The sequence below is a fragment of the Lampetra fluviatilis genome, chromosome 15, assembly GCF_964198595.1.
Source record: "Lampetra fluviatilis chromosome 15, kcLamFluv1.1, whole genome shotgun sequence".
Taxonomy (NCBI): Eukaryota; Metazoa; Chordata; class Hyperoartia; order Petromyzontiformes; family Petromyzontidae; genus Lampetra; species Lampetra fluviatilis.
Genome location: NC_136289.1, coordinates 14,152,079 through 14,178,309, shown reverse-complemented (window position 1 = coordinate 14,178,309; position 26,231 = coordinate 14,152,079). Strand labels below are relative to the sequence as shown.

The 26,231-nt window shown below is 55.1% G+C and overlaps 1 protein-coding gene across 1 annotated transcript in view; it reads left to right on the top strand.

Moving 5' to 3' along the window:
* The first annotated feature begins 3,900 nt into the window (after window positions 1–3,900).
* LOC144936321 (uncharacterized) overlaps window positions 3,901–26,231 on the top strand; it is a 34,557-nt gene continuing 12,226 nt past the window's right edge. The window contains exons 1-8 of the mRNA XM_078863419.1: window positions 3,901–4,039; window positions 6,839–7,393; window positions 8,392–8,697; window positions 11,032–11,190; window positions 13,154–13,263; window positions 13,827–13,902; window positions 18,506–18,604; window positions 20,255–20,598. Of these exons, the coding sequence (XP_078719545.1) occupies window positions 6,842–7,393; window positions 8,392–8,697; window positions 11,032–11,190; window positions 13,154–13,263; window positions 13,827–13,902; window positions 18,506–18,604; window positions 20,255–20,598 (1,646 nt within the window). The 5' untranslated portion in view covers window positions 3,901–4,039; window positions 6,839–6,841. The remainder of the gene's footprint in view (window positions 4,040–6,838; window positions 7,394–8,391; window positions 8,698–11,031; window positions 11,191–13,153; window positions 13,264–13,826; window positions 13,903–18,505; window positions 18,605–20,254; window positions 20,599–26,231) is intronic.

Sequence of the window (26,231 nt, the reverse complement as noted above, 5' to 3'; positions counted from 1 at the left end):
GGTGTGTGTGTTTGTTGTGTTGGGGTGTGTGTGTGTTTGTGTTGGGGTGTGTGTGTTTATGTTGTGTTGGGGTGTGTGTGTGTTTGTGTTGGGGTGTGTGTGTTTATGTTGGGGTCCGTGTGTGTGTGTTTGTTGTGTTGGTGTGTGTGTGTTTGTTGTGTTGGGGTGTGTGTGTGTTTGTATTGGAGTGTGTGTGTTTATGTTGGGGTGTGTGTGTGTTTGTGTTGGGGTGCGTGTGTGTTGTGTTGGGGTGCGTGTGTGTGTGTGTGTTGGGGTGTGTGTGTGTTTGTTGTGTTGGGGTGTGTGTGTTGGTGTGTGTGTGTGTTTGTTGTGTTGGGGGGTGTGTGTGTGTTGGGGTGTGTGTGTTGGTGTGTGTGTGTGTTTGTTGTGTGTGTGTTTGTTGTGTTGGGGGGTGTGTTTGTTTGTTGTGTTGGGGTGCGTGTGTGTGTGTGTGTTGGGGTGTGTGTGTTTGTTGTGTTGGGGTGTGTGTGTGTTGGGGGGTGTATGTTGGAGTGTGTGTGTGATTGTGTTGGAGTGTGTGTGTGTGTTTGTGTTGGGTGCGTGTGGGTGTGTTTGTCTTTGTTGTGTGTGGTGGGGAGCGGTGGTGTAGCGGTTAGCGCTACGCTGCGCTACGAACCTGGCGACCCAGGTTCGATTCCCACTCACGGCCAACACCAGTGACGATTATCTGAACCGGTCCCGGTCCTGGGCCTCCCCTAGGTCGACTCAGCCTCAACTGAGTACCTGGTGCGGTATGTAAACATCGCCACTGGGGAGACAAAGGCGGTCGGGCGTGGTGCTGGCCACCTAACCCCTCGTGTGCAGTGCCGACCTTCATAGGCTCTCGGTAACAACAGTCTGTTCAGGCTATACGGGGGATCTTTGTGTGTGTGTGTGTAGACGTGGTGTGTAAGAAACAAAGGCGGTCCGGCGTGGAGTTGGCTAAACCATCCTCTCGTGCAGAACCTGGCCTCCTCGCCCGCGCCTCCTCGCCCGCGCCTCCTCGCCCGCGCCTCCTCGCCCGCGCCTCCTCGCCCGCGCCTCCTCGCCCGCGCCTCCTCGCCCGCGCCTCCTCGCCCGCGCCTCACCCCCGTATTTAAGCTCAGAAGCAAATGAGCTATTGTGCTCGGATGGGTGGCCACCATGCATACGAGGTGCCATAGGCTCCTCCGTTGCAGGAAACCCCATTGTTGTCCTGTACCACGCTCCAGAGTCTATGCTCCCCGCTGTCAGCAACACGCACGAACTAGCGTGGTGAAGCATGGTGATTGAAACCCTGCACTATCGCGAAGGCTGATGAGATGTGTCAATTGCGCGTCATGATTGTGTCACGTGCCGAGACAGTGTTATGTTAAGGAAGCCGAGAGAGTCTGCTCGTGTATCTTGTCACTCCGATTCTCTCCCCCCTCCCCAACCCCCCTACCTCCACTGACCAGCGTGGTGAAGTATGGTCGATCAAACGAAGCCAGCCATGACCGGCACGCCGCGGGTGCCTTCGTCCGGCAGTGAGCTGACGAAGCGGCCCGCACCACGTGGGCCGCTGGGGCGACGTTCGATCGCCCGGAAAGACACCGAAGCACCGTTCCGCAAAACCGCGCGCGTCCTCACTGCAATTGCTTCCGATGTATGTTTCCACTTCATTTGATTCTTCAATTTAACTTTAATGTTGTACGACGCGTATTGTAAATGTACGCGTGTTTGGGCTCTCTGGATGAGGGGCTCCCTCCCTCCCCCAGCCCCCACGCCGTGCGGGTCGTCGGGGGTTTACTTGACCGCTGTGGGTCAGTACCGGGGGTCGGTCAAGGCCCGTGGAAGGCAACGAATAGACGTGGAAGCAAAGAATTGCAGTACAACTATGGATTGATTTACATTTTTTTTACATATTTCCCTCGCTTTATGCGGGTTCGGTTTGTGCGATTTCGCGCTGTATATGCAGATAACCTATTACTGCCCAAAATTCACTTCGTGCGGTTAAATGCGGCTATGTCGTCGACAACTTTGTGTTGTGTGCACTGTGTGTTGTGTGCACTGTGTGTGTATATTGTGTGTGTGTAGTGTGTGTACTGTGTGTGTGTGTGTACTGTGTGTGTGTACTGTGTGTGTACTGTGCGTGTGTACTGTGCGTGTGTACTGTGTGTGTGTACTGTGTGTGTACTGTGCGTGTGTGTGTACTCTGTGTGTCTATTGTGTGTGTGTACTGTGTGTGTACTGTGTGTGTGTAGTGTGTGTGTACTGTGTATGTGTGTGTGTACTGTGTGTACTGTGTGTGTGTACTCTGTGTGTATATTATGTGTGTGTGCTGTTTTTCAAGTTTCAAGTTCATTTATTAGGTATAGCCCTGTGAGCCATTCGGCTCTTGAATCGGGTGCAACCGCAACAAACAAAAAACTAAAACATGAACAAAAACATCTTAAAGTGAATATGTGACTAAGTGCAAACAGAAAATCCAAGAAAAGACAGGAAAATATTGCTGAAAAAACACCGTACACCAACGCTGTGTGCAAAAATCCCAGTGGGATGCAAGTCAAACAACAACAACAACAATCACAAGACAACTTAGATTAAGGCCATCAGTCTAACTCTGTACTACTGTGGGTACACTGCCTATGGTTATTAACCTGTTCTCATTCAGTCTTGCTCTGGGGCACTCACCCCTGTCTTTCTCTCTCCCTCGTCCAATAGTCATTCTGCCGGTATTTATATCTTTATAACTCAGAGCCCCTTGGGCGGGGAGACATTTTAGTCTCACAGAGCTGTGTGAATTCACAGCTGGATGAAGGCCTCCCCACGTTGTGTTGGTCATCAGGTGGGGGAGGTGGTGGAGTTGTTTGACCATACTTCACCACGCTGGTCAGTACTTAGCACGCCCATCGTTTGTTTTACTTGTTTGTCGTTCTGACCCGCTACTACTGGACGTCTGTGAGTAAGAGCTTCATAGCTCATCGTATTCCTCCAGGTTGAATATAGACTCTGAGTGTGACCACGGCCGCTTTCAGAAGTTCCGATACAGACTCGCTGCGAATGTTAACCGTGGCCGGGAATAAAATTCACATTTTAGCCGTGGTCGAAAGAATAACTCAGGTCACCTGGTTTGTACCGCAGTGAGCTAACCACCTCGCCTCCACTCCCCCGAGAATGGGATCTCATCCTCGGCCATTCTCCATCCACTGCTGGATGAAGGCTTCCCACGCGCCATCGCCAACCCGTTCCGCTTGAGCGCTGCTGCCACTTCTCGCTCCGGTAAATCTGTTACCACGCAACCTTGGCACGTGGTCGGAACCGATGGGCCAACATTGGCCCAACTTTCTATGCGTCCTGGGAATTCACTAATCCCTCGCTGAAATTAAAGGGCACGTGACACTGCTATGTATTTGTAACCTATATTTGTTCACGACACATGCTGATATTTTTGCTCTTTTAATTAATATTTATAATCGTAATAAAATCATTTATAATTATAATTTTGTGGTTATGGGTGTCTGGTCTGGTCTCTGCGCTCCACGTAACCAACGGTGTAAGCTCCGTTAATGACAGCTTTTTGTTAAAAAAACAAACACAATAAAATGTAATTTAAGGAGCTTAAATATTTAGCAATTTCGGCCGGCTCTGTCCGGGAAAAAAAATCTCTCCGCAAACGCCACACCACATCCATCCAGGCTCCATCTCGCTCTGGTTGTGGCTACTCACCACGTCCGAGCCTTCTGCTGCCCACCGGCTCTGGGTGTCGGCATGGGCAGCGAGGAGTCGCGCGGGAGAGAGCGAGGGGGGTTGGGGCAGTCGAGCTGGGGGGGGGGGGGTGAGTTCGGGTGGGAGTTGCCGCGTAAAGTCGCGCGTCGTTCAGGGTGGAGCAAGACATCTCAACGCGAGAGAGCGAGTTAGCGAGGGAGAGAGACAGGGAGACGCCCACAGTCTGCCGTCTGTCACCGACTCCAAGGCTCCATCACCGACTCTCTGCATAGCTCCGCCAAAGCTTCACCAAGGTTCCAACCAAAGTTCCAAGGGAAGCCGCTTCTCGCATTCGTCGTCGTCTCTCGTTCCGGTGGGTTTGCTCCGGTGAGATCAGACTCCGGTGAGAGATCAGGCGGCGTTCTCATTCGCAGCCGCCGCGCCTGCGTCGAAGTGAACCCGGCTTTGACGCAAGAGCGAGAAGTCGTGATTTTGTTTGCACAACTTACGAGCAAAACATCAATTAGAGGTACCCTCACCCCCCCCCATCATCATCAGCAGCCGTCGTCGCTTATCGTCGTTAATTACCAGGAGAAGCCGTCGGTGGCTGCGTCGAGCCAGAGCGGCGGTGTTGCATAAATTTGCCCGTGACCAACTCGTGACCAGCTCGTGACCAGCCCGTGATTAGCTCGTGATTAGACCGTGATTAAACCCGTGATTAACTATCTCGTGATTAACTAACTCGGGATTAACTAACTCGGGATTAAACCGTGATTTAACTAACTCGTGATTTAACTCGTGATTTAACCCGTGATTTAACTCGTGATTAAACCATGGCCAGCCCGTGATTATTAATTAGTCGAGGTGTGCTGTTGGGCAAGCAAGGCGCAGACGTGTTGGCACCGGTGTTTTGCAAAGCTCATGAGAAACGGCCCCAGCGATTCTCGACTTTCCTGAATTACAGGGCACTGGGCGAGAGGCGCGCTCGCGATGAGCCACACGCCTCGTGCGTGTGATTAGTAATTAGCTGTGTCGTGCGGTGCAAGGGGTGTGCGTCCATGTACGTGTTCCCACGTGTGTGTGGGTCGTTGAGACAGAGATGGTGTGTGTTTGATCGTGGCGACCCGAGTGCGATTCATATTGACGAATAATAACAGTGGGGAACATTTGATCCGGTGCTGGGCACCCCCTAGGTCGACTCCGCCTCAAATGAGTACCTGGTGCGGGGTATAGACATCGCCACTAGCGAGACAAAGGCGGCCGGGCGTGGTGCTGGCCAGCCACCCTTGTGTGTCGTGCCGGCCTTCATAGGTGCTTGCTAACATCACTTTAGGCTAGACGGGGGATCGTTGTCTTTGTGTGTGTATATGTATATATGTGTATATGTTTTTACGTATATGTGTATATATATGTGTATATGTAACGCGTAACAATGACAAAAGGAGCGGTGGCGCAGTGGTTGGCGGACTGCGCTATGAACTCTGCTCACCGAGGTTCGCTTCCCGCTCACGGCCAAAATTCAGTAACGAATATTTGAACAGTTCCTGGGCCTCCCCTAGGACGACTAAGCCTTCAATGAGTAGTTGGTGCGCCAACATCACCACTGGGGAGACAAAGGCGGATAGGCGTGGCGTGGGTCACACCCCTTCGTCGTGTGCCGTGCCGGCCCTTGCCCCAAACAGCCTGTTAAGGCTATACGGGGGACCTTTGTATTTGTTCGTGTGTGTGAATTAATTTGCGTGAGTAATTTATTTTGATTTAAAGCTTTCGTGACTGCACGGATTCATATTCTTGGTTCTTTCGGTAAAGGCACGTAGAAGGACTTTCTACGTGACTGTATCGAAAGAACCAAGAATGAGTAATGTATGTAAAGGTGTTTGAGTTTACGTGAGTGAATGTGTGTATGTGTATTTAGGAATGTGTGCGTAGATATGTGTTCGTGATGATATGTGTCTCTTCGTGTGTATGTATTAATGGCTGTGTATCTATGTGCATCGGTCGACTCAGCCTCAAATGATTACCTGGTGCGATGTTGTCAACAGTGCCACTGGGGAGATGAAGGTGGCGGAGCGTGGTGCTGGCCACTCACCCCCCTCGTGTGCCTTTATAGGTGGTCGCTAACAGCGTTTGCCTCAGCGGTCTGTTATGGCTATATGGGAGATGTGTGTGTGCAGTGTGTGTGTGTGCAGTGTGTGTGTTTGTGTGAACATCATCACTGATATAGCTGTGGCGTGATTCTGACCATACCACCCCATCGTGTGCCGTGTGGGTGGGCTTTAATAGGCACTCGCTTGACAGTAGTTTCCCCATCAGTCTATGCAGGCAACATTGGGGGGTTTGGGTCTTTGTATCACTGCATCCATAGCTATCATACTATATTAGACAAGGTTTGCTGGCTGGCTTTCTGGCTGGCTGGCTGACTGGCTGGAGAGACGGGGGAACGGACGGTCACGTCACATGGAGGCTGCTAATTTGCTTCTGTGTAGTGGTAGCGTGTTGTGCAGTGTGTGTGTGTGCAGTGTGTGTGCATGTGGCGTGTTGTACTTTACTATGTGTATGTCAGGGTGGCCACTCAGAGCTCCTCCACCTGTGGCTCAGGCAGACAACGCTTGGTGTCGGAGTGGGCGAGGAGGTCAGGATTGACCAGTTTTACCAAGGACGCTAAAGTGGTCATATAAAATAGCAATTATCTGCAAGTGCGTACACCTGGTGCAATGGTCGTCACAATGCGAACCCAGACACCCAAATTCGATTCCAGGAAACGGCTCTGAACGTCAGTGGAAGCGGACGAGATAACTCAACCCACGCACGCGTCATCATCAGGTCATGGTCAATCCATTGCTGGATAAAGGCCTCGCCAAGTCGTATTTCGCCACGTTGGTTGGTAAGAAGAAGGGTAGGGAGATGGCCGTAATGGGGGGAAGGGCCGGGGAGGAGGGGGGGGGCTGTGTGGCCAGACCGGTCCAGCTGTCCCTGGCTGGCCAACCGTGCCAGACGATGCAGCAGCAGCAACAACAACAACAACGCGGATTTGTGTAGCGACTACAGAGGCCGCATCTGAACGCGCTGAGAAGGAGGCTGGCGGGGGTGGAGGGTTGGAGCAGAGGGGCCGTGGGGGGGGGGCGGGGATACACCCCCCCCACCCCTAACTGGTTTCTCCCCCCGTGTGTAGAGGATGAGCGCCGCTTCGCCTCGGAGTCGGCACGGCTCCATCAGGAGCCAGGGCCGGAGCTGCCTCGACATCGTCCGCAGTCTGCACCCGGGCCGCGGCTCGCTTCGTGGCCAGACCCCGGCTCCCTCCTGCTCGCCCTGCAGCCCCATCACCCCGCCCGACGTGTGGGGCACCCCGCCCTCCGGCCCGTCGCCCACGCCGCCCGGAGCCCCCCCGCATCGCCAGGGTCCCTGGGGCCCCGCCGTGCCCGCCAGGGGGTCTGCTGCTCCCTCCCCCGCGCCGTCCCCCGTCCCCTCTCAGGGCCGCCCTGCTGTGATGTCGCCCCCCCTCTTCTTCCACTCGCGCTCAGCTGCCCCCTCCCCTGCCCCCTCCCACTCGCGCTCAGCTGCCCCCTCTCCTGCCCCCTCCCACTCGCGCTCAGCTGCCCCCTCCCCTGGCCCGTTCCACTCGCGCTCAGCTGCCCCGTCTCCCACGCCGATGTCGGCTCCGTCTCCCCGAGTGTGGATCCAGCGCCGCCACTCCATAGCGGAAGGGAGGCTGTCATCCAAGCTGAGGGTGCGCACTGATGTGACTGTCACTCACTCACTCACTTAGTCACTCACTCACTCACTTAGTCGTTCAGTCTTTCAATCGCTCATTCTGTCACTCATCACTTTACCCTCCACCCATTCACTCACCCACCCCACCCATTCACCCACCCCACTCATCCATCCACCCATACACTCACTCACCTATCCTTAAACTCACCCACAGCATCACTCACATTCCACCGATTAATCCACTAGTCCACCCACTTACTCATCTACCCATCCACTTGCTCACCCATTCGCTCAATTGCCTACTCGCCTCTCCACGCCCCCATCCATCTCACTCATCCACACTCACCCACACTCACCCATTCACTGACCCCCCCCTCCACTCTAGCACGTCCGCGACATCAGTGCCCTCCGCTCGCCTCCCCTCGACTCGCTGCGTCCAAGTTCATCTTTGTCTCCGCGTCGCCGTCACCTCGAGATGTTAATGAGGCGCTCACTCCCACGGCCCCGGGTTACCTCGTTAGCATGCAGGGCGGGTGCAGAGTGGGTGCAGGTGGGGTGCAGGGTGTTTCGTGCAGGGTGGGTGCAGGGCGGATGGGCAATGCACAGCAGCAGCAGAAGCAGCAGCAAGAGTTTCAGCAGCAGAGGCGTCGTCTGAGCCCGCGGCGCTCCACGCAGATTCCAGCGAGACTCGCAGACGCCGCGATGCAACTCGACTCCATTCCGAGCGGGCCGTGTGGCCAGGCCGGCGTCTTGCCGCACGCGTGGCTACTGTGTGTGTGGGGGGGGGTTGGGGTAGATAGTGGGGAGGGGAGGGGAGGGGAGGGGGCGGTCGTGTAGTGGTCTGTGCCCTGCTCTACGAACCCGGCGACCCGAGATCGATTCGATCTGAACGGCTCCGCACCACGTGCCGCTGCCTCCGAGCAAGCGTCCGTGCCGAACGCAACTCCACGACTCGTGGGGTCCTCGGGCTTCAACGTCTCATGGAATCATCATTCCCCCCCCCCCCCCCACCAGGATGAGAGGGGTCTCTCTGGCGTCGTCAACGGGGCCCCCTCTGGGGGGCGCCGCTCAGTGACCCCCCTGCAGGGCGCTGCCACCCGGAACGGGGGTCCCACCGCGGTGCCCGCCTCCGGCCGGCGGGGCTCCTCCGCCAACCCGCAGCTCCTCAAGTACCTGATGCAGGGCGAGAGCGTGCGGGACGGGCTCGCCAGGGGGGGCCGGGCCGACGGTGGGGGCTGGGATGGGGCCCCCCCCGGCCACGCGGAGGCGCCGGGGGAGGAGGCGACGCTCCCTGAGCTCTTGCAGAAGGGGTTCGACGAGGTGTGGGGGGGGGGGGTACGGGGGGGGGGGGCACGGGGGCACACTGCACTTGCTACTGACAGTGTTCGTATCGAGGCTTTCCTGGGTCAACACTCGTAAAGATGATGCTACTCCCATTCAAATGCCTCGAGTTTCCTGGCTGGCTGCTGGCTGGGCTCCTCTCCACCACCCCAACAGCAACTCTCTTCTTGTTGTTGTTGTTGTCAGTGGCGGCTGCGGGGACGTTGCCACCGAAGCTAGCTGGGTAACTGGCTGCGCGGGATTTTCCGTGTTTCAAATGAACATTGAGGTTGAATTGAAACTGCGGAGGATAAAGTTCGGAAGACGCTTAAGGGGTAGCGACACCGAAGAGGCGGGATGAACGAACGCTGAAGATCGTCCGCGGCCCATGTAAAATGGCTCTAGCTTATATTCCTTAAATCCTATAAAATATATATATTCTTTTTTTAAACCTGACGATACATTTAATCTTGCCGTTTTATTATAACGTAAGAAGGCGGATGGCTCTTCGTGCTCCGGGTACAGGAGGATTGTGAGAGGAGCGTGGCATTGACAGCTGTCTCGTAGCTTCCGTTGCATAGCAACAACGACGGCCTCTCCACTCGTGATGATGATGATGCTGCTGCTGCTGCTGATGATGATACTGATGATGATGCTGCTGCAACCACGGCTATGAGTGGCAACCTGCTGGCACTGCTACCATCGCTGCTGCTACTGCTGATACCACATTGCCTCCATGCCCCCCCCGCCACCATGTCCCTGTGTCTGTGTCTCTGTGTCTCTGTGTCTCCGTGTCTCTGTGTCTCCGTGTCTCTGTGTCTCTCTGTTTCTGTCTCCGTGTCTCTGTGTCTCTCTGTTTCTGTCTCCGTGTCTCTGTGTCTCTCTGTTTCTGTCTCCGTGTCTCTGTGTCTCTCTGTTTCGGTCTCCGTGTCTCTGTGTCTCTCTGTTTCTGTCTCCGTGTCTCTGTGTCTCTCTGTTTCGGTCTCCGTGTCTCTGTGTCTCTCTGTTTCGGTCTCCGTGTCTCTGTGTCTCTCTGTTTCTGTCTCCGTGTCTCTGTGTCTCTCTGTTTCGGTCTCCGTGTCTCTGTGTCTCTCTGTTTCGGTCTCCGTGTCTCTGTGTCTCTCTGTTTCTGTCTCCGTGTCTCTATGTGTCTCCATGTCTCTCTAGGTGTTTCTATGTGTATGTATGTCTGTCCCTGTGTCTCTATGTGTCTGTATATCTGTCTCCGTGTCTCTATGTGTCTGTATATCTGTCTCCGTGTCTCTGTGTCTGTATGTCTCTCTCTGTGTCTGTATTTGTCTGTATATATGTGTCTGTATGTCTGTTTCCGTCTCTCTCTGTGTCTGTATGTGTCTGTATGTCTATCTCCGTGTCTCTATGTCAATTTGTGTCTCTGTGTCTGTATGTCTCTCTGTGTCTGTATGTATGTGTCTGTATGTGTCTGTATGTCTGTATTCGTGTCCCTGTGTCTCTGTCTCCCGTGTCGCCATGTCTCCCGTCCCCCGCACCTCCGATTAGCGTGGTTGGCTACGTACGGCGCGAAAGAAGTTCAACATAGACAGCTACGTCTGTCTCCGTGTCTCTAAAACTCTATTCCTGTTCCCCCCTCCATCTGTCTCCGTGTCCCCATGTGTCTGTCCCCATGTGTCTCTATCGCTCCACCTGTATTCACCTTTCTCCCTGTTCACGGTGTCCCCCATGTCTCCCCGCGTGTCCCCGTCTCTCCCCCCCGTGTCCCCCGCGTGTCCCCCCCGTGTCTCCCCTCTATTTCTCCCCCGTGTCTCCCCCGTGTGTCCCCGTGTCCCCCCCCCGCGTGTCCCCCGTGTCCCCACGTGTCCCCCGTGTCCCCACGTGTCCCCCGCGTGTCCCCCGCGTGTCCCCCTCGTGTCTCCTGTGTCTCCCGTGCCTCCCCGTGTCTCCCCCGGTCTTCCCCTGTCTCTCCGTGTGTCCCCCGTGACCCCCGTGTCCCCCCGTGTCCCCCGCGTGTCCCCCGCGTGTCCCCCTCGTGTCTCCTGTGTCTCCCGTGTCTCCCCGTGTCTCCCCCGGTCTTCCCCTGTCTCTCCGTGTGTCCCCCGTGACCCCCGTGTCCCCCCGTGTCCCCCCGTGTCCCCCCGTGTCTCCCCGTGTCTCCCCACGTGTCCCCCGCGTGTCCCCCGCGTGTCCCCCGCGTGTCCCCCGCGTGTCTCCTGTGTCTCCCGTGCCTCCCCGTGTCTCCCCCTGTCTCCCCCTGTCTCTCCGTGTGTCCCCCGTGTCCCCCGTGTCTCCCCCGCGTGTCTCCGTGTCTCCCCTCTGTCTCCCCCGTGTCTCCCCCGCGTCTCCCCCGCGTGTCCCCAGACGCTGGTGATCCTGAAGCAGGCAGAGCTGCCCGAGTCGCGCGCGCGCCGCTTCCGCGCCTCCCTGCAGCAAGCGGCGGCGGCGATCCGCGACGCCCTGCGGGAAGCCAGCTCCCTGCAGCAGCAGCAGCGGCAGCGGCACGCACCCGACACCCGGCAGGTGGGCGAGCTCGCAGCAGCAGCAGCATCATCAGCGAGCAGCAGCAGCAGCAACATCATCAGCGAGCAGCAGCAGCTCGCAGCAACATCATCAGCGAGCAGCAGCAGCATCATCATTAGCAGCGAGCAGCAGCATCATCAGCAGCGAGCAGCAGAATCATCGTCAACAGCAGTATTATTATCAGCAATAGAATCAGCAGCATCATCAGCGAGCAGCAGCAGCAGTAGCAGAATCGTCATCAGTAGCATCATCAGCGAGCAGCATCATCGTCAGCAGCAGTATTATTATCAGCATCATCAGCAGCAGTAGAGAATCAGCAGCAGCATCACCAGCGAGCAGCATCAGCATAAGCAGCATCATGAGCAGTATCATTATCAGCAGCATCTTCATCAGCAGCAGTAGAAGAATCAGCAGCAGCAGCATCGGCAGCATCAGCAGCAGTAGAAGAACCGGCAGCAGCATCATCAGCAGAAGCATAATCATAAGCATCAGTACTACAAGCATCAGTGGCATCATCGTCAGCAGCAGCAGGGGCATCATCATTCTTTTCATGGTCATCATCCTCGTAAACATGCACTTTCGCATCATCATCCGTAACCTCTTCCTCTTTCTCCTATTTGCCATCATCATCACGCTCCTAAATCTCCTCCTCGTCTCCTCCTCACCCCCATCATCATTCTCGTCACTCACCTCCTCATCCTCCGCCTCCTTCTCGCTGTTGGCATTCTCCTCCCGTTTCCGCCACTTTTTCCTCATCCACCTTGGCGTTCACTCACAGCAGCGTGACGTCAACGCGATCATGATCGTAATCAACAACATTGATCACGATGATCATCATCAAGATCATCATCATGATCATCACGCTCCCGTTGGTTTATTCAGAGTTGTCCGTTGGTCATTCATCTCTGAACTCCAGAACCAGGCAAGACGAGGCAGGGCGTGCCGATATGCGGAGTCGTAATCTATGCTGAGTTTCATTTATTATTATTATCAATCCAGCAGTGGATATATTTGAGTAATGATTATTGCTGTTATGGCTATTTACCTTCGCTGATTCTGATTACTCATTTTCAAGGAGGGTCCTGCCAAGTTTTAGGATGTGGGGGGGGGGGCGATGATTGCTGCTGTGTAGATTTAGATTGAGTCATCTGCAGTGAAATTTTTCATATTTGGCCAAATGTAAACGTGAAGTCGGCACACAAGGGCCTGCTCTTGCGAACGACGCCGCGGGACATCGCAAGGTCCAGTGCGAGTGAAGCAGACGGTGCGTAGTCGGAGTATTACGGTTGATGCCACATCGCAGTATTAACCGGGGCGGCCGCTGGATTCGAACCGCGGACCTCTGCAGCAACAACAACAACAAGCGGCAGACACGCAGCCTCTGGGCACGAGCGATGATGATGACGCTGACGGAGGTGGTGACGACGTTGAGAAGCATCTTCCAACAGATCAATGGCAGTATCCCAGCGCCATCACTCGCAACCGCCGCATGCGGCAGCCGAAGGTCAAAGTGACCTCCTGCCGCTCTCACGGGCCACGCGGGAGGCATCGGTGCCGATATCCTGTTCACAGCCCGACAGGGCCAGTGGTGGACATGCCACATTCCTCCTGAGCAGCCACTGTTGACTTCCCACCCCCACGTAGAGTGCGATGTGTCAAGGTGATTTTTGTATAGCTCGGAAAGAACTCAAGAGACGAGAATAGGCTCGGAGAGCTCTTGAGTCAACACGATGACAAACAGCAAACGCGTGCAAAACAAAGTTCAGCAGCGAAGCCCCTCCTCACGACGCACTGCTTCGCTCTCTCTTCTCCGAATGCGCTTCTATTTACCCTTCCTTCTTCCTCCCCTTGGCCTTGAGTATACCTGGTAAACATTGATGCCGGTGACGAGGACGACGACGACGCTTAGCCGCCAATGCCTCTCGGGCCGTGCGTGTCTCGACCTCGTGTCGCTGTGGCACAGAGGTCGGAGGAGATCGCGGAGAAGATGGAGCGGCTGCTGCTTGGCCTGGTGCTCGTGCAGAACGAGATCCTGGTCACCAAGGCCTACCTGGGTCCCGAGTCTCCGAGCCGGTACGTTAACACAATAGTAATAATACAATAGTTATCATGTTATTATTTTAACTCGGAGGGGTTAGGAAGGGGAACCGTGGATGAGTGGGAAGGCAGCAGCAGCAAGCGGAGGTCAGCTGGTGCCAAAATCCCCCCCCCAACCCACCTCCCAGCTCTGCGGTCCTCTATATATAAGATTATCGGTCAATAAATCCGTGGAACGTAGAACAACTCAATGGCCCGATTCACAAATACGAAGGAGGAGGCGTAGGAAGGCGTCATCACAGCAGCGGTTATTCGCCACTCCGCGACTCCTACGCAATTGTGAAGCTCATTAACCACCTCGATGCAAAACCGCATGGACATCAGCCACACGCAGGAGATCAGCCACAATAACTCCCGCAATGATGCCGCGTTGCACCTAACCCTGTCTGCGTGTTACACAAGTGCGTGTGTGTTGTATTTGTTGCACGTGTTACGCGTTACATTCGTGTGTTGTAAGTGTGTATACACCATGTGCTACGCGTGTGTGTGCGTATCTAACATGTGTCACGTGTGTGTCACACGTGTGTACGCTGCGGCAGGCGTGCTGTCGAGATGAACGGAGAACGCGGCCAAATTTCTGTCGAGCCAGAGTCACCGAGCAAGAGGAACTCGCAGGTAAAGAGATCACAGCACAGGTGATGTGATGACAGCACAGCTGATGTGATGACCGTGCAGGTGATGTGATGATAGTACAGGCGATGTGACCAGAGCACAGGTAATGTGATGACATCAAAGGTGATGTGATGATAGTCCAGCTGATGTGACGACAGTAGAGGTGTCGTGACGACAGCACGGGTGAGAGGCGGCAACAGCAGCAGCGCGGAACACAGAACAGCGCGCGAGCTTTATCCCATCGACGCAGTTTCCTCTCGGAGGTCGCGACCTCTGCGACGCGTGAGGCCATTAGGCGCCGCCGTCTCGAACACGGGCACAACATCATCATCATCATCAGCAGCAGCAGCAGCAGCACCATCAGAGCCCCGTCAACCCGGGGAGTTCGATAGCAGAAGCGCCACGCACCGCCGAGGCTCACGATCTGTGCGCCTCCACCGCCTCGTGTCGGCGCCAGGGTGACGGCTCTGGGAGCGCAGAGAGAAATGCGCGCACCGAGGTAGCCTGCCGAGGAAGCCCCGTCTGTACTTTGCGAACCAGATTCCATTCCGCTCGTCACGGAACGCCCCCCGTGAAAACAGACGCCGCTCCTGCGTGCAGATTCCTCCCGCTCGTTCCTTCCTTCTCTCTCGCCCTCTCTTGTTCCTCCCCTCTCATCGTCATCATCATCGTCATCATAATCATCATCATCGTCATCATAATCATCATCATCGTCATCGTCGTCATCGTCGTCATCGTCGTCGTCGTCATCGTCATCATAGTCATCGTCGTCGTCGTCATCATCATAATCGTCGTCATCATCGTCCCCAACATCTCCAGCCGGTCATTCCTTCTCCCTTTCCTCCTCCTCCTCCATTCCTGCACTGGCGCTCCTCCTTCTGGCGCTCCTCTCTTCCTTCTGCTCATCTTGAGCCCTCCCCTCCTCTTTGGCCGTCTTGAGAGACTCTTCTTGGGATACCTTCCTCTTGTCCACATCCATTACCTCCTTGACTCGTCTACTCCCCGTCCCGTAGCGTACCACAGGTGCAAATGTTTTCCGCTGCAGCACAGCACGTGTGTGTATACACAATGTCAAAAAACAATGAAGACATCAAAGGCGGGCAACCCCCTGAGGAGCTGCGCGCATTTCGTCTGGAGCCACGGACGCAGCAAGCGAGACGGCGCGTGACGCGAGTGGACAAAGCGCGCTGCTGCCCCCCTCCCCCCCGCGCTCTTGAGAGGCAGGGGGGGGGGGTCTTTTCACGCCGCCGCAGTTCACTGCTGAATAGTGGCGGCCGCCGTTCTGTCGGAAAAAGCCCTGCAGGGAGCCCTCGCGGGCAACCATAAGTACCAGCACCAGCTGCTCCCCGTCGCCTCCCTGCAGCCTCAGGTCGGTAATGATGGGGTTTGTTGGAGTGTGGCGGTGAAGCGTCAGGGCACCTCCCACGGTGGAGGGCGGGTGGAGGATTGGGGGAGGGGTGGTGTTTACACCGCGACTGCATGTATGTGCGTTGAACTTCTTTCACACCGTACGTAGCCAAACGTGATCATTATAATCGGAGGTGCGGGGGAAGGACTCCAGTAATAGCCCCCCCACCTCTCACTACGCCTCTCCCGTGTTCTACTTTATACCGAAATTATTCATTACAATTAATAATTAGTTTATGTTTGGGTTTTTGATCGTCGTGTTTGTGATCTCGGTTTGGTTAACCAGAGCCCTCCACCACCCGACGAGAGAGCCAAACAAGTCCAGTTGGCACGTTCACGTGGTACGAACGTGATCCACATCGATGTCTGGGTTATTCAGTCAAACCGGAGGAGCTTGGTGATGTTGAAAAGGCCCGAGCGAGCGTTGGGCAATTTTGTCCGACGTTTCGCTGGAGATTACACCGAGCGTCATCAGCCGAGACGCTAAACTAAACACCCGCGCGTCCACTCGTGAAGTGGTGTTGGCGAGCACCTATCATCTCGCGCACGCAAACCCCAAACCACGGCAATGTGGCACGATTCCCAGATCTCTGTCTGAGCCTCCTGGGCGTTCGTATACATATTTGGACAATTTCACAGATCGCTGATTTTAAATACACTGGTCCAATTTGAGTTAAAAAAAAGCCATCGGTTCCATGTTTTGTAATGATTCATAATTCATTATTATTATTGGTTTGGGCAACGTAATGATGTGGCCAACTTTGTGTCGCTGCGACCGTCCACCACGCGACGCAGTACAAACAACTTAAATTGTCACGTGGGGTACAATCGTTTCAAGGGAGCGCTTGTTATGATTGCGTCGCTTCTCCGCCCTCCGTTTGTTGTTGGAGGGCGACTGCCTCCGACTGCCCAGGAGCAGCGTCCTTCACGAGCCTCCTCCTGTACGACGGGCCTCCTACGGCGGTGCCTCTAGAGGTCTCGCCCTTGCTCACTCCACTGCTCTCACGTCGTCGAGCTTGATAGATCCTCGCGGGACACTGTGCGACCTTGGGCGGGATTAAGAGGGTCGGTGGTGGGAGCTGACGGCTGTCTCGCTTCCGTACCAATTGAGAGGGGGAGGGTGGGCGGGAGGTGGGGGCTGGATGGGCCACTGAACGACACGGAGAGTTCTTCTGTCCTAGCTTGTGATCGCTGATGTCATTTCTCCGCGTTATGCGGTAAGACGCGTGAGGTTTCGTACTTGAAAGCGAAACCGCAAACAGCACGCGCATTACACAGAGCACACGCAATGTTGCCCCACGTTCGACCACATATGAGTGAATTCAAACCGCATATCGTGAATGTTGGGTAGAAATTGGTTCGTCGTACCTCTGCTTAATCTCGCAAAGGCAGCCCGCATACAGAGCGAGGGAAGCCTGTAACCCCAAAACGAACCGAGGCACACCTGGGATCGAGAGCCGGTGACCCGCCCCCAGCTTACGGGAAGCCGAGCGGAGTAATTCGATAGTCGAGTTAAGAATACGCGAGGAGGAATGTGAATGCTTTCTTTCCCCACGGCGGGGGGGTCGTCACTATTGTCGTGAAAGGATTCGTCACAATGGGGGCATGCAACAGCGCACGCGATAAGATCACGCACAGATATAAAGGTCCCCCGTATAGCCTTCAACAAACCGTTGGGGCAAGTGCTGTTTGCGAGTATCCGATTAAGGCGGGCACTGCGCAGCCTGACCCGAACAGCACCCATCGTGTGCCGCCTGCCATTGGTGCAATGCGTCGCAAGCATCAGCAGCACTTGAGAAAGTCGGCCTAAGGGGAGACCCCTGACCGACTCAAATATTTACCACTGATATTGGTCGTGAGCTGGAATCGAACTCGAGTCGCCGGGTTCGTGGCGCAGTGCGCGAATAATAATCTTTATAAAGCGCCTTTCATGTTGAAGTATCTCAATGCGCCATCGCTCCGCAAAGATACAGTAAAGATAGAGATCCCCCGTATAGCCTTCGCAGACGTTTGGCGCAAGTGCTGTTAGCGAGCTCCTATGAAGGCAGGCACGGTACCTATAGATACAAACAAACACACACATGGTTACGGCCACACATCGCTACGCACACATTACACGGTAGGATAATGAAAGTGTAACCCCTTAGGCGCTATAGACCTCCGAGAACACACACACACACTGCACACTTACAAAACACAGACACATTCACCTGTATAGCCTTCATAAATCTGCTGGGTCAAGTACTGTTAGCGAGCACCTATTAATGCCAGAATGGCACACGGGGTAGGGGGGGGCAACACCACCCCTACCCCCTTTGTCTCCCCAGCGCTAATGTTTACACACCGCACCAGGTATTTAAACGATCAAAGTGGCAGCACACAAGACCGGATCAAATATCACTCGCTAGCGATATCAGTTAGCCTCGGGCGGGAAGTGTACACGTTGCGCCAGGTTCAGAACCATTGCACGTCAAAAATAAAGGGGGACAGGGAAGAGAAATAATGGGGAATCATAATAAAAATAAGTAAATTATGGAAAAGGAACGGAGAAACGGCAGCCAAGCGTCAGGAGATGTGACGAGGGGGGGGGAGATGCTGTATCGACAGCGTCTGTTCTCACAGGGGGCGGAGGAGAGGGGGCGGCCACGGAAGCCACGTGGTTAGGGGAAGCTTGAGTCGATTTCTATAGACGTATGAGGTAACTATTTATACGCCAATGTCATCATAAAAGGTGTGTGTGCGTGTGTCCTAACTCGCGTGTGTGTAATCGCGCACCACCACGACCACAAATAATTTGTTTGAGAATGATAATAGGTGCTCACCGCACACACGTTTCCACCCCACACGTCATACTTTTCACACACTCACATACCACGCACACATTCCACTTGCACCCACACACACACACCCACCCACACACACGCGAGCTACGCAATCTCTCTCCCCTTTCACGTCGGTCAGCTCCACCGCGCGAGCCCTCGCCCGAACCCGGCGCATTTGCCAATTGCCTCTGCCCGAGTCATCGCGTCGCCTGCCTTTGCGCTATAATAATAATTATCGCGCCAACATCCCACCCCCCCTCTCTCTCTCTCTCGACCCACCCATCCCTCACCCCAACCCCCCGCCTCCTCCATCTCCCCCACCACCCCATCGGCCACCCTCACTCGCCGATCATCTCCTGCGCCCATCTTCGCCGCAGCGCTGCGGGAGCTGCGAGCGCGTCTCTGCCGAGTTGCGAGCAGCACTGGAACGGGAAGGGCGACGCGGGGCGGAGGTTGTCGCAACTCGAGACGCGGAGGTGAGTGAGTGGGTTGGTGGGTGAGTTTGTGGGTGAGTTGGTGGGTGGGTGAGTTGGTGGGTGGGTGGGTGGGTGGGTTGGTGGGTGAGTTTGCGGGTGAGTTGGTGAGTGAGTTGGGTAGTGGGTTGGTGGGTGAGTTGGGGGGTGAGTTTGTGGGTGGGTTGGTGGGTGAGTTGGGGGGTGAGTTGGTGGGTGGGTTGGTGGGTGAGTTGGGGGGTGAGTTGGGGGGTGAGTTGGTGGGTGAGTTGGTGGGTGAGTTGGAGGGTGAGTTGGAGGGTGAGTTGGAGGGTGAGTTGGTGGGTGAGTTGGTGGGTGAGTTGGTGGGTGAGTTGGTGGGTGAGTTGGTGGGTGAGTTGGGGGGTGAGTTTGTGGGTGAGTGGGTGGGTGGGTTGGTGGGTGAGTTGGTGGGTGAGTTGGTGGGTGAGTTGGTGGGTGAGTTGGTGGGTGAGAGCTCCCGCAAGTTTCGCGTGGTTTAAATGCCCGTGTGAGCGAGAGTGTCTGATGTGGGAGTGTCTTGTGTGTGCGTGTGTGAGTGCATGTGTGTTTCTTACGTGTTTGTGCGCGAGTGTGTGCGCGTGTGTCCGTGTGTTTATGGAGAGCGGTGGAGCAGTGGTTAGCGCGCCGCGCTATTAACCCGGGCGACACGAGTTCGATTCTCGCTCACGGTCAACACCAGTGACGATTATCTGAAGCGGTCCTCGGCCTCTCCTAGGTCGACTCGGCCTCAAATGAATACCTGGTGCGATGTATAAACATCGCCACTCGGGGAGACAAAGTCGGCCAAGCGTGGGGTGCTAGCCACACCGCTCCCTCGTGCGCATATGGATAGCACTTGCCGCAAGTCTGTTAAAGCCTATACAGAGAAACGTTGTCTTTGTTCGTCTTTGCGCGTGAGTTAAGAAGTTCTCGCTAACGGCACTCGCCCCAGCAGTCTGTTAAAGGATGCCCGCGGTGAGAGGAGGGGGGAGGGGGTACGTTCACCTGTGCGTCTTTGTAGGTGAACACAACATTCCTGCAACGTTCGTTCCCGCTCCTTCACCGAGTTTCATCATCACCGCTATCATCATTTTTCACCTGGCCACTTGGGGGGGGGGGGTGTAGGAAATGTGAACACCACGTGGCAGGGGCACGGGAGTGTTCGTGCTCGTGGCCAAGTTGGTTAGGGGCAGGGTGAGTCATCCACTGCTAGTTAGTTGGGTGAGTGTCTGGGCTGTAGTTGGTGAGTGTTGGGGTGAGCACCGGCTTGTGGTCGGCTAGCTGGTTAGCGATAGAGCTAAGAAGTCGTGACGGGCTGCATGCCAAGTTGGCTAGGGTTCGTAGCAGTAGCGTCTAGCCGGGATAGTTCGGGTTGGAGTGTTGTGGCACCTACCCGTTTGGTGAAGACAGCGGTCAGTGCTAGGCAGAGTGCTACGTGTCTGGATGTTCCATTTGGATAGCGCTCGTACTGGCGTGTGGCGGGCGAATCGGGTAGGGCTAGGACTACCGTGTAGCAAGTCAGTAGCAAGTCGGTAGCAAGTCGGTCTGAACTCGTGTCATCACTCCTCCCGACTGGACACTTCACCCCCCCCCCCACCCTTTCATTTTCTGGACCCCTCTCCCCCCTTGCTCCCCGTACCTACTCCTCCTCTGAATCGACCCCTCTCCCCCCAGATGACCACGCAGCTCGCCGCGCTCGACCGGCTGCGGCTCACGAATGAGGCCGCGCGCTCGAGCGCCGTCGAGGCGGAGCTGCGCGCCGAGGTGCGCGTCCTGCGGGAGGCGGCGCGCCGGGCCCAGGCGGCCCGCGACGCGGCGCTGGGGGCCTCGCGCCGCGCCGAGTCGGAGCTGGAGGCGGCGCGGGGCGCGCGCGACGCGGCGCGCCGGGCCGAGGCGGAGCGGCGGAGCGCGCGGGACGCCGAGGCGGAGGCGGTGGCCGCGAGGGTGGCGCGCCTCTGCGATCGGGCCGACGAGCTGGACCGGGCGCTGTCGAAGCAAGCCGAGAGCGTCATGGGCAGGTGCGTGGTGGGGTCGGTCGGTCGTACGTAGGTAGAACTTCTTTAGCGCCGTACGTACCCAACCGTGCTGATCACAGGTGGTGAATCTGCCGGTCGTCTCAGTCGGTCGACCCACCCACGGCGCCTGGGTTCTGTTGCGTGACCACCTGCCAACGGGCCTTGGCCTCAAGGTGCACATAGCCTGGCACAGGCGCTGTGGTGATGTCACCGGGCTGGTCAGCACGAGCTGGGTGAAAGCGGGTGGAGGGTGAGGCGTGGGAGCATAGAAGTGCAGTACAACGACTGATGTTGCTGCACTTCACTCACTCTCAGCTGCCCACAACGTAGCCTCGCATGCGAACAAACACGCGTACATGCAAACACGTGTACATACACACACGCGTACATACAAACACGTGTACATGCAAACACGTGTACATGCAAACACGCGTACATGCAAACACGCGTACATGCAAACACGCGTACATGCAAACACGCGTACATGCAAACACGCGTACATGCAAACACGCGTACATGCAAACACGCGTACATGCAAACACGCGTACATGCAAACACGTGTACATGCAAACACGCGCCCACACCTGTACCTATCCACGTGCGCGCTCGCACATACCCAAATGCGTTCGAGCGCACATGCATGAACGCACACGTGTGCATGTATACACACTCATACGCGCGCACGTACAAAGACAAATATTCACGTATAGCCTTTGAACATACTATTGGGGCAAGTGCTGTTAGCGAGTAGCACCTACGAAGACCGGCACAGCGCACGAGAGAGGGCGGGCGGGTGGACCTCACCACACCAACAACGACAACAATGACGACAACAGTCGCCATTCGCCGCAGAGTGGCGGTGACGTCACTAAGGCGCTCGTGCCAGACTACGTGCACTAACTAGGCTCACACACACACACACATAACAATAATAATAATATTAACTCGCGCGTGTGACACCGGCTGGGTGTCAGCAGTGCGCACAGGGAGGCATCGAGCGTGATGAGTGGCGTCCTCGATTCACCCTCCGTTGAGTCGCTGACTCGGTCTCCCCTCGGGGTTTCGCAGTCCCCGCGACTCGACACCCCCCCCCCCCTTCGTCTTGTCGCGTTTAACAATTGACTCCCCGTTCGAATAATCGTTCCACGCTCCGCGCGTCCGATGATTGATAAACACGTCCCACGTGACTCGCGAAGCAATGAACGCTGTCTGCGTTGAATTAATTGGTACGTCCATACTAGTAAGAGTGCATCTATTAAATGCACATCAATCAAGGCGAGTGGTTGATCGGTAGCTGACAGATGTCAGCTGTTATTGTGCCCACGTCAGGAGTTGGTGGTTGTTGATTACGGTCATTAAACACCGACTCAAAGATCCACAGCTTGGCTGAATAGACCACACGAGCCAGTGCTGTTAGCGAGCGCCTATTAAGGACGTAACAAAGAAGGACAAACAACAGCTGCCGTTCACCACTAATTTCTGACCCACCCATGCTGAACATCTGTGAAAGAAAAATAGATTCACAGCTCATCGGATTCCTCCAGTAGTCTAAATAAAGATTTTCATTCTGCTTCTGAAGTGGCGGTGACATCACCGCAGTGCCTGTCACGCTAGGTGCAATTTGAGGCCACGCAAAGTGTCGAAGGCTTGCTGGCAAGTGGTCAGGGGACAGGTGCATGTGCCATGGGGTCACTGACTGACATTATCGTCAGAGATGCACCGCCTGTGCTTCCGACTGCGCCAACTTGCGGCGTTTTAGCCGCCCGGCGAAATGTCGGGCGTCGCTCCTCCGCCCTCCGTCGTTGTTGTTGGAGGGCGACTGCCTCCAACTGCCCAGTAGCAGCGTCCTCCACGAGCCTCCTCCACAGAGGCCGATCTTGACACCGCTGGTACCAGTCATCGGCAAGTCCACTCAGCTCCACGTCCTCCTGTACCACATCACTCCATCTCTTCTTCAGCCCGTGCCGCGCCCGTTTAGCCCCCCTCTCTCCGGCCAAACAGAAGCTGCTTGGGCATGCGGGCTACGCGAACAGGCCAACGTAGCTGCATACCCAGACACACACGCACACAGTTGCGTCACGCGAAGGGGGGATGGGGGAGGGGTGCCGATCACAGACTGCACGCGTTCCCGGCGTCACCCGCGCCTAATTGCGCTAATTGGACCCTGAATGGCTAAATTATTGTGTTTACTCCCACACTCAACGGCCACACCTGGGGAATGTGGGAAAAGTGGGGGAACCCACCGCCCCCCTCCCCCCTCCGTCTCACGCGCTCACAACCCACCGCCCCCCCTCCCCCCTCCGTCTCACGCGCTCACAACCCACCGCCCCCCCTCCGTCTCACGTGCTCACAAGCCACCGCCCCACGCCCCAGGGACCCGGGTCGCACGGGATGGGGGTAATGGTTTACACGGTAGTGGTCACGGTGCGCAATCATTATGGGTTCAGACTTCAGGGGTGACATCAATTCGTGGGGTCTGGGCAATAGTCGTGGTCTATGCTAGGGTTAGACTTGAGGTTAGGGGGCGAGTGTAAGAACAAGGGATTACAATTAGGACTGTGGGTCGGGGTTATAGGGTTAAGGCTCGGGGTTATTGTGGATAGGGTTCGAGTAAGTGTTCGGGTTAGGGCTGGGCTTAGAACGTTAATGCTATGTGCTCGGGTTAAGGCTATGGTTATGGTTGTTGTGTTCGGTAACACTATGCTCGCGTTAACACTATAGTCAGGGTGGGGGGAGAAAGAAGTCGTGCTATGCCAGGGTTAAGACTGTGGTTAAGGCGAGGCAATGATTTGATTCCGTGATCGGTGTAACGCATTCAGAGATGCACGCTTGGAATTACAATTGGAGTCAAAGAGCGGCAACTCCTAGTGTGTAGAGAACATTCCGTCCAGGTGAAAGAGACCGCGTGCGTTAGTGACTGGCAGGTGAAGTGTTGTGTGGGAAACGCCACGGTGCCCGATGGTTAACAAACTAAACTATGTTTTAAACTTGATTTGGAGCTTTCGTGACTGCAGCAATTACTCTTTGGTTCTTTCGGTAAAGTCACGTAGAAAGAAAATAAATTAAATAATTGCATTTTTATTTTATTTTCTACGTGACTTTACTGAAAGAACCAAAGAAGAGTAAACTGTGTTTTATTGTACCAGGTAAGGCGCCACTGCGCTACACAGTTCTTGTTCAGACGCGACCTGGCCACAAATGATAGCTTAACGAAGTGGCTTGTCACGTGGGAAAAAGTATAGCAGAAAAATCCACGCGACCACGGGGAGAGACGCACGCAACCTCCAAACACACGCAAACTCCAAACACACGCAAACTCCAAACACACGCAAACTCCAAACACACGTGTGTCAGTTTCGGGATGGAACCCACGACCTCCTGTATACCAAGCGAGGTAGTTAACATCTCACCACCACGGCGCCCAATAACGACTGAGTGGCAGGTAGCGGATGGAATGCACCGCCAGGCCACCGGGGAGGAGACGGAGCGAGGAAATCGGCTCGAGTCCACGTACTGCGTGAATTGTTGCATCCCAAGACTGACAGAGATGCTTATGGGAGGTCTTCATCCAGCAGTGGATTGGTCATGCTTGACGATGATTGCCAAGGCTAGTGTTAGGGAAATGGAGGTAACGGCTATGCTACAGTTACTGCTATGGTTACTATTAGAGAGTTAATGTTAGGGTTACTATTAGAGAGTTAAGGCTATGATAGGGTTAATGCTATGGTTACTATTAGAGAGTTAAGGCTATGATAGGGTTAACGCTATGGTTACTATTAGAGAGTTAATGCTAGAGTTACTATTAGTAGTATTAGGGAGATCATAATCAGAATCTTTATTTAGGCTGCAGGAGGAATCCGATGAGCTATGAAGATTTTTTTTCAGAGGGCGGGGGGGGGGTCAGCGATTCACAACAACAACAAACAAAAGAAAAACAACGATAACAGTGCAAAATATAGAAAAGGTAAAAACGCCACGAAACATTAACAAATAAGACAATTGACAAATAAATAAGATACATTAGTACAAGTGGCACAGTAAGTTGATCAAGTAATGCCGAGTTTTTCACCACTGAATGCAAGCGTGGGCAAGGCAGCTAAACAACAACAGACCCAGACCACACCAAGAGACCACGTGCAGTAGCCACTCGATAGACTTGCACGTGGCAATGTAGCTATCGACGCACCGCTATGGAGCAACGTGTTACACGTCACATTGCCCGCCGTGGCTGTATCCTGCAGCAATTCTCTGCTTCAGAATAATTTTTTAAGGAAGATTTACGACGTCCAGGGAGGAAATAAGGTGGTCCAAAAATGCCGGTGCCGCAACGGCAAAGACTTTCTCACCTTTGTTTGAGTTAATGCTATGGCGGGGGAGGTAATGCTATGTCCGGGTTAATGCTATGGCGGGGGAGGTAATGCTATGTCCGGGTTAATGCTATGGCGGGGGAGGTAATGCTATGTCCGGGTTAATGCTATAGCGGGGGAGGTAATGCTATGTCCGGGTTAATGCTATGGCGGGGTAGGTAATGCTATGTCCGGGTTAATGATGTGGCGGGGGAGGTAATGCTATGTCCGGGTTAATGATGTGGCGGGGGAGGTAATGCTATGTCCGGGTTAATGATGTGGCGGGGGAGGTAATGCTATGTCCGGGTTAATGCTATGGCGGGGGAGGTAATGCTATGTCCGGGTTAATGCTATGGCGGGGGAGGTAATGCTATGTCCGGGTTAATGATGTGGCTCAGGTTAGTCTGAAGCGTCACCCGTCCCTGACGTCATCACACCAGGTACCCTCGGCGCAATGCACACGTCACAGCCTGGCGTCTACCTGGATCTGTGGTGTGGGCGAGAAGTCCCGAGACCACGTGCCCCATACGAATCTATCATAGGTGTTACTGCAGGGGGAGTGCGGCTTATCCGCCCACCCATCAAGATGTTTGCAGTAATCAGAATGTTGATGTGGAGGGAGCGAGGAGTGGCGATTGGGTAAACTCGGCGTGTCCTCACTCACACCCTCATCCACAACCTCCTCCTCCTCTTCCACCAACACCACCACCACGCCCACCCCTCCTCTTCCACCACCACCACGCCCACCCCTCCTCCTCTTCCACCACCACCACCAGACATTCTGCAGCCACGAGGCGGTGGGGGTATTGGTAAAGTAGCAGCCCTGCATTTGATTTGCTCTAGCCACTGCTGGATGAAGGGCCTCCACTAGAGGCAGATCTAGAAAGAGGGTATTTGGCCTACTCTTCCACGCAAGTCAAACTTCATCCTACTTGTAGGTATGTTGAACTTCTTTCGCACCGTGCGTTGCCAACCGTGCGGGGGAAGGGCAACAACATAAACACAAAAGCAGCTCTCAAGAAATTAGTTTTTCAATCCCACAACCAATGGTGCTAGAAACTCCACGTGATGATAATATGAATCGTCACATTAGCCACGCCGTATCGGTCATGGAGGCCGTGTGACCATACTTCACCACTCTGGTCAGTGCAGGTTGGCGAAGAGGGTCTAGCTCAGGTCCGGTTCATGTTTCACTCTGAGCCACTGATGTTAGCCGTGGTTGGGAGTAGAGCTCAGGTCGCCTGTCGGGTTTGTAGCACAGTGCGCTAACCGCGGCGCCACCGCTCCCCA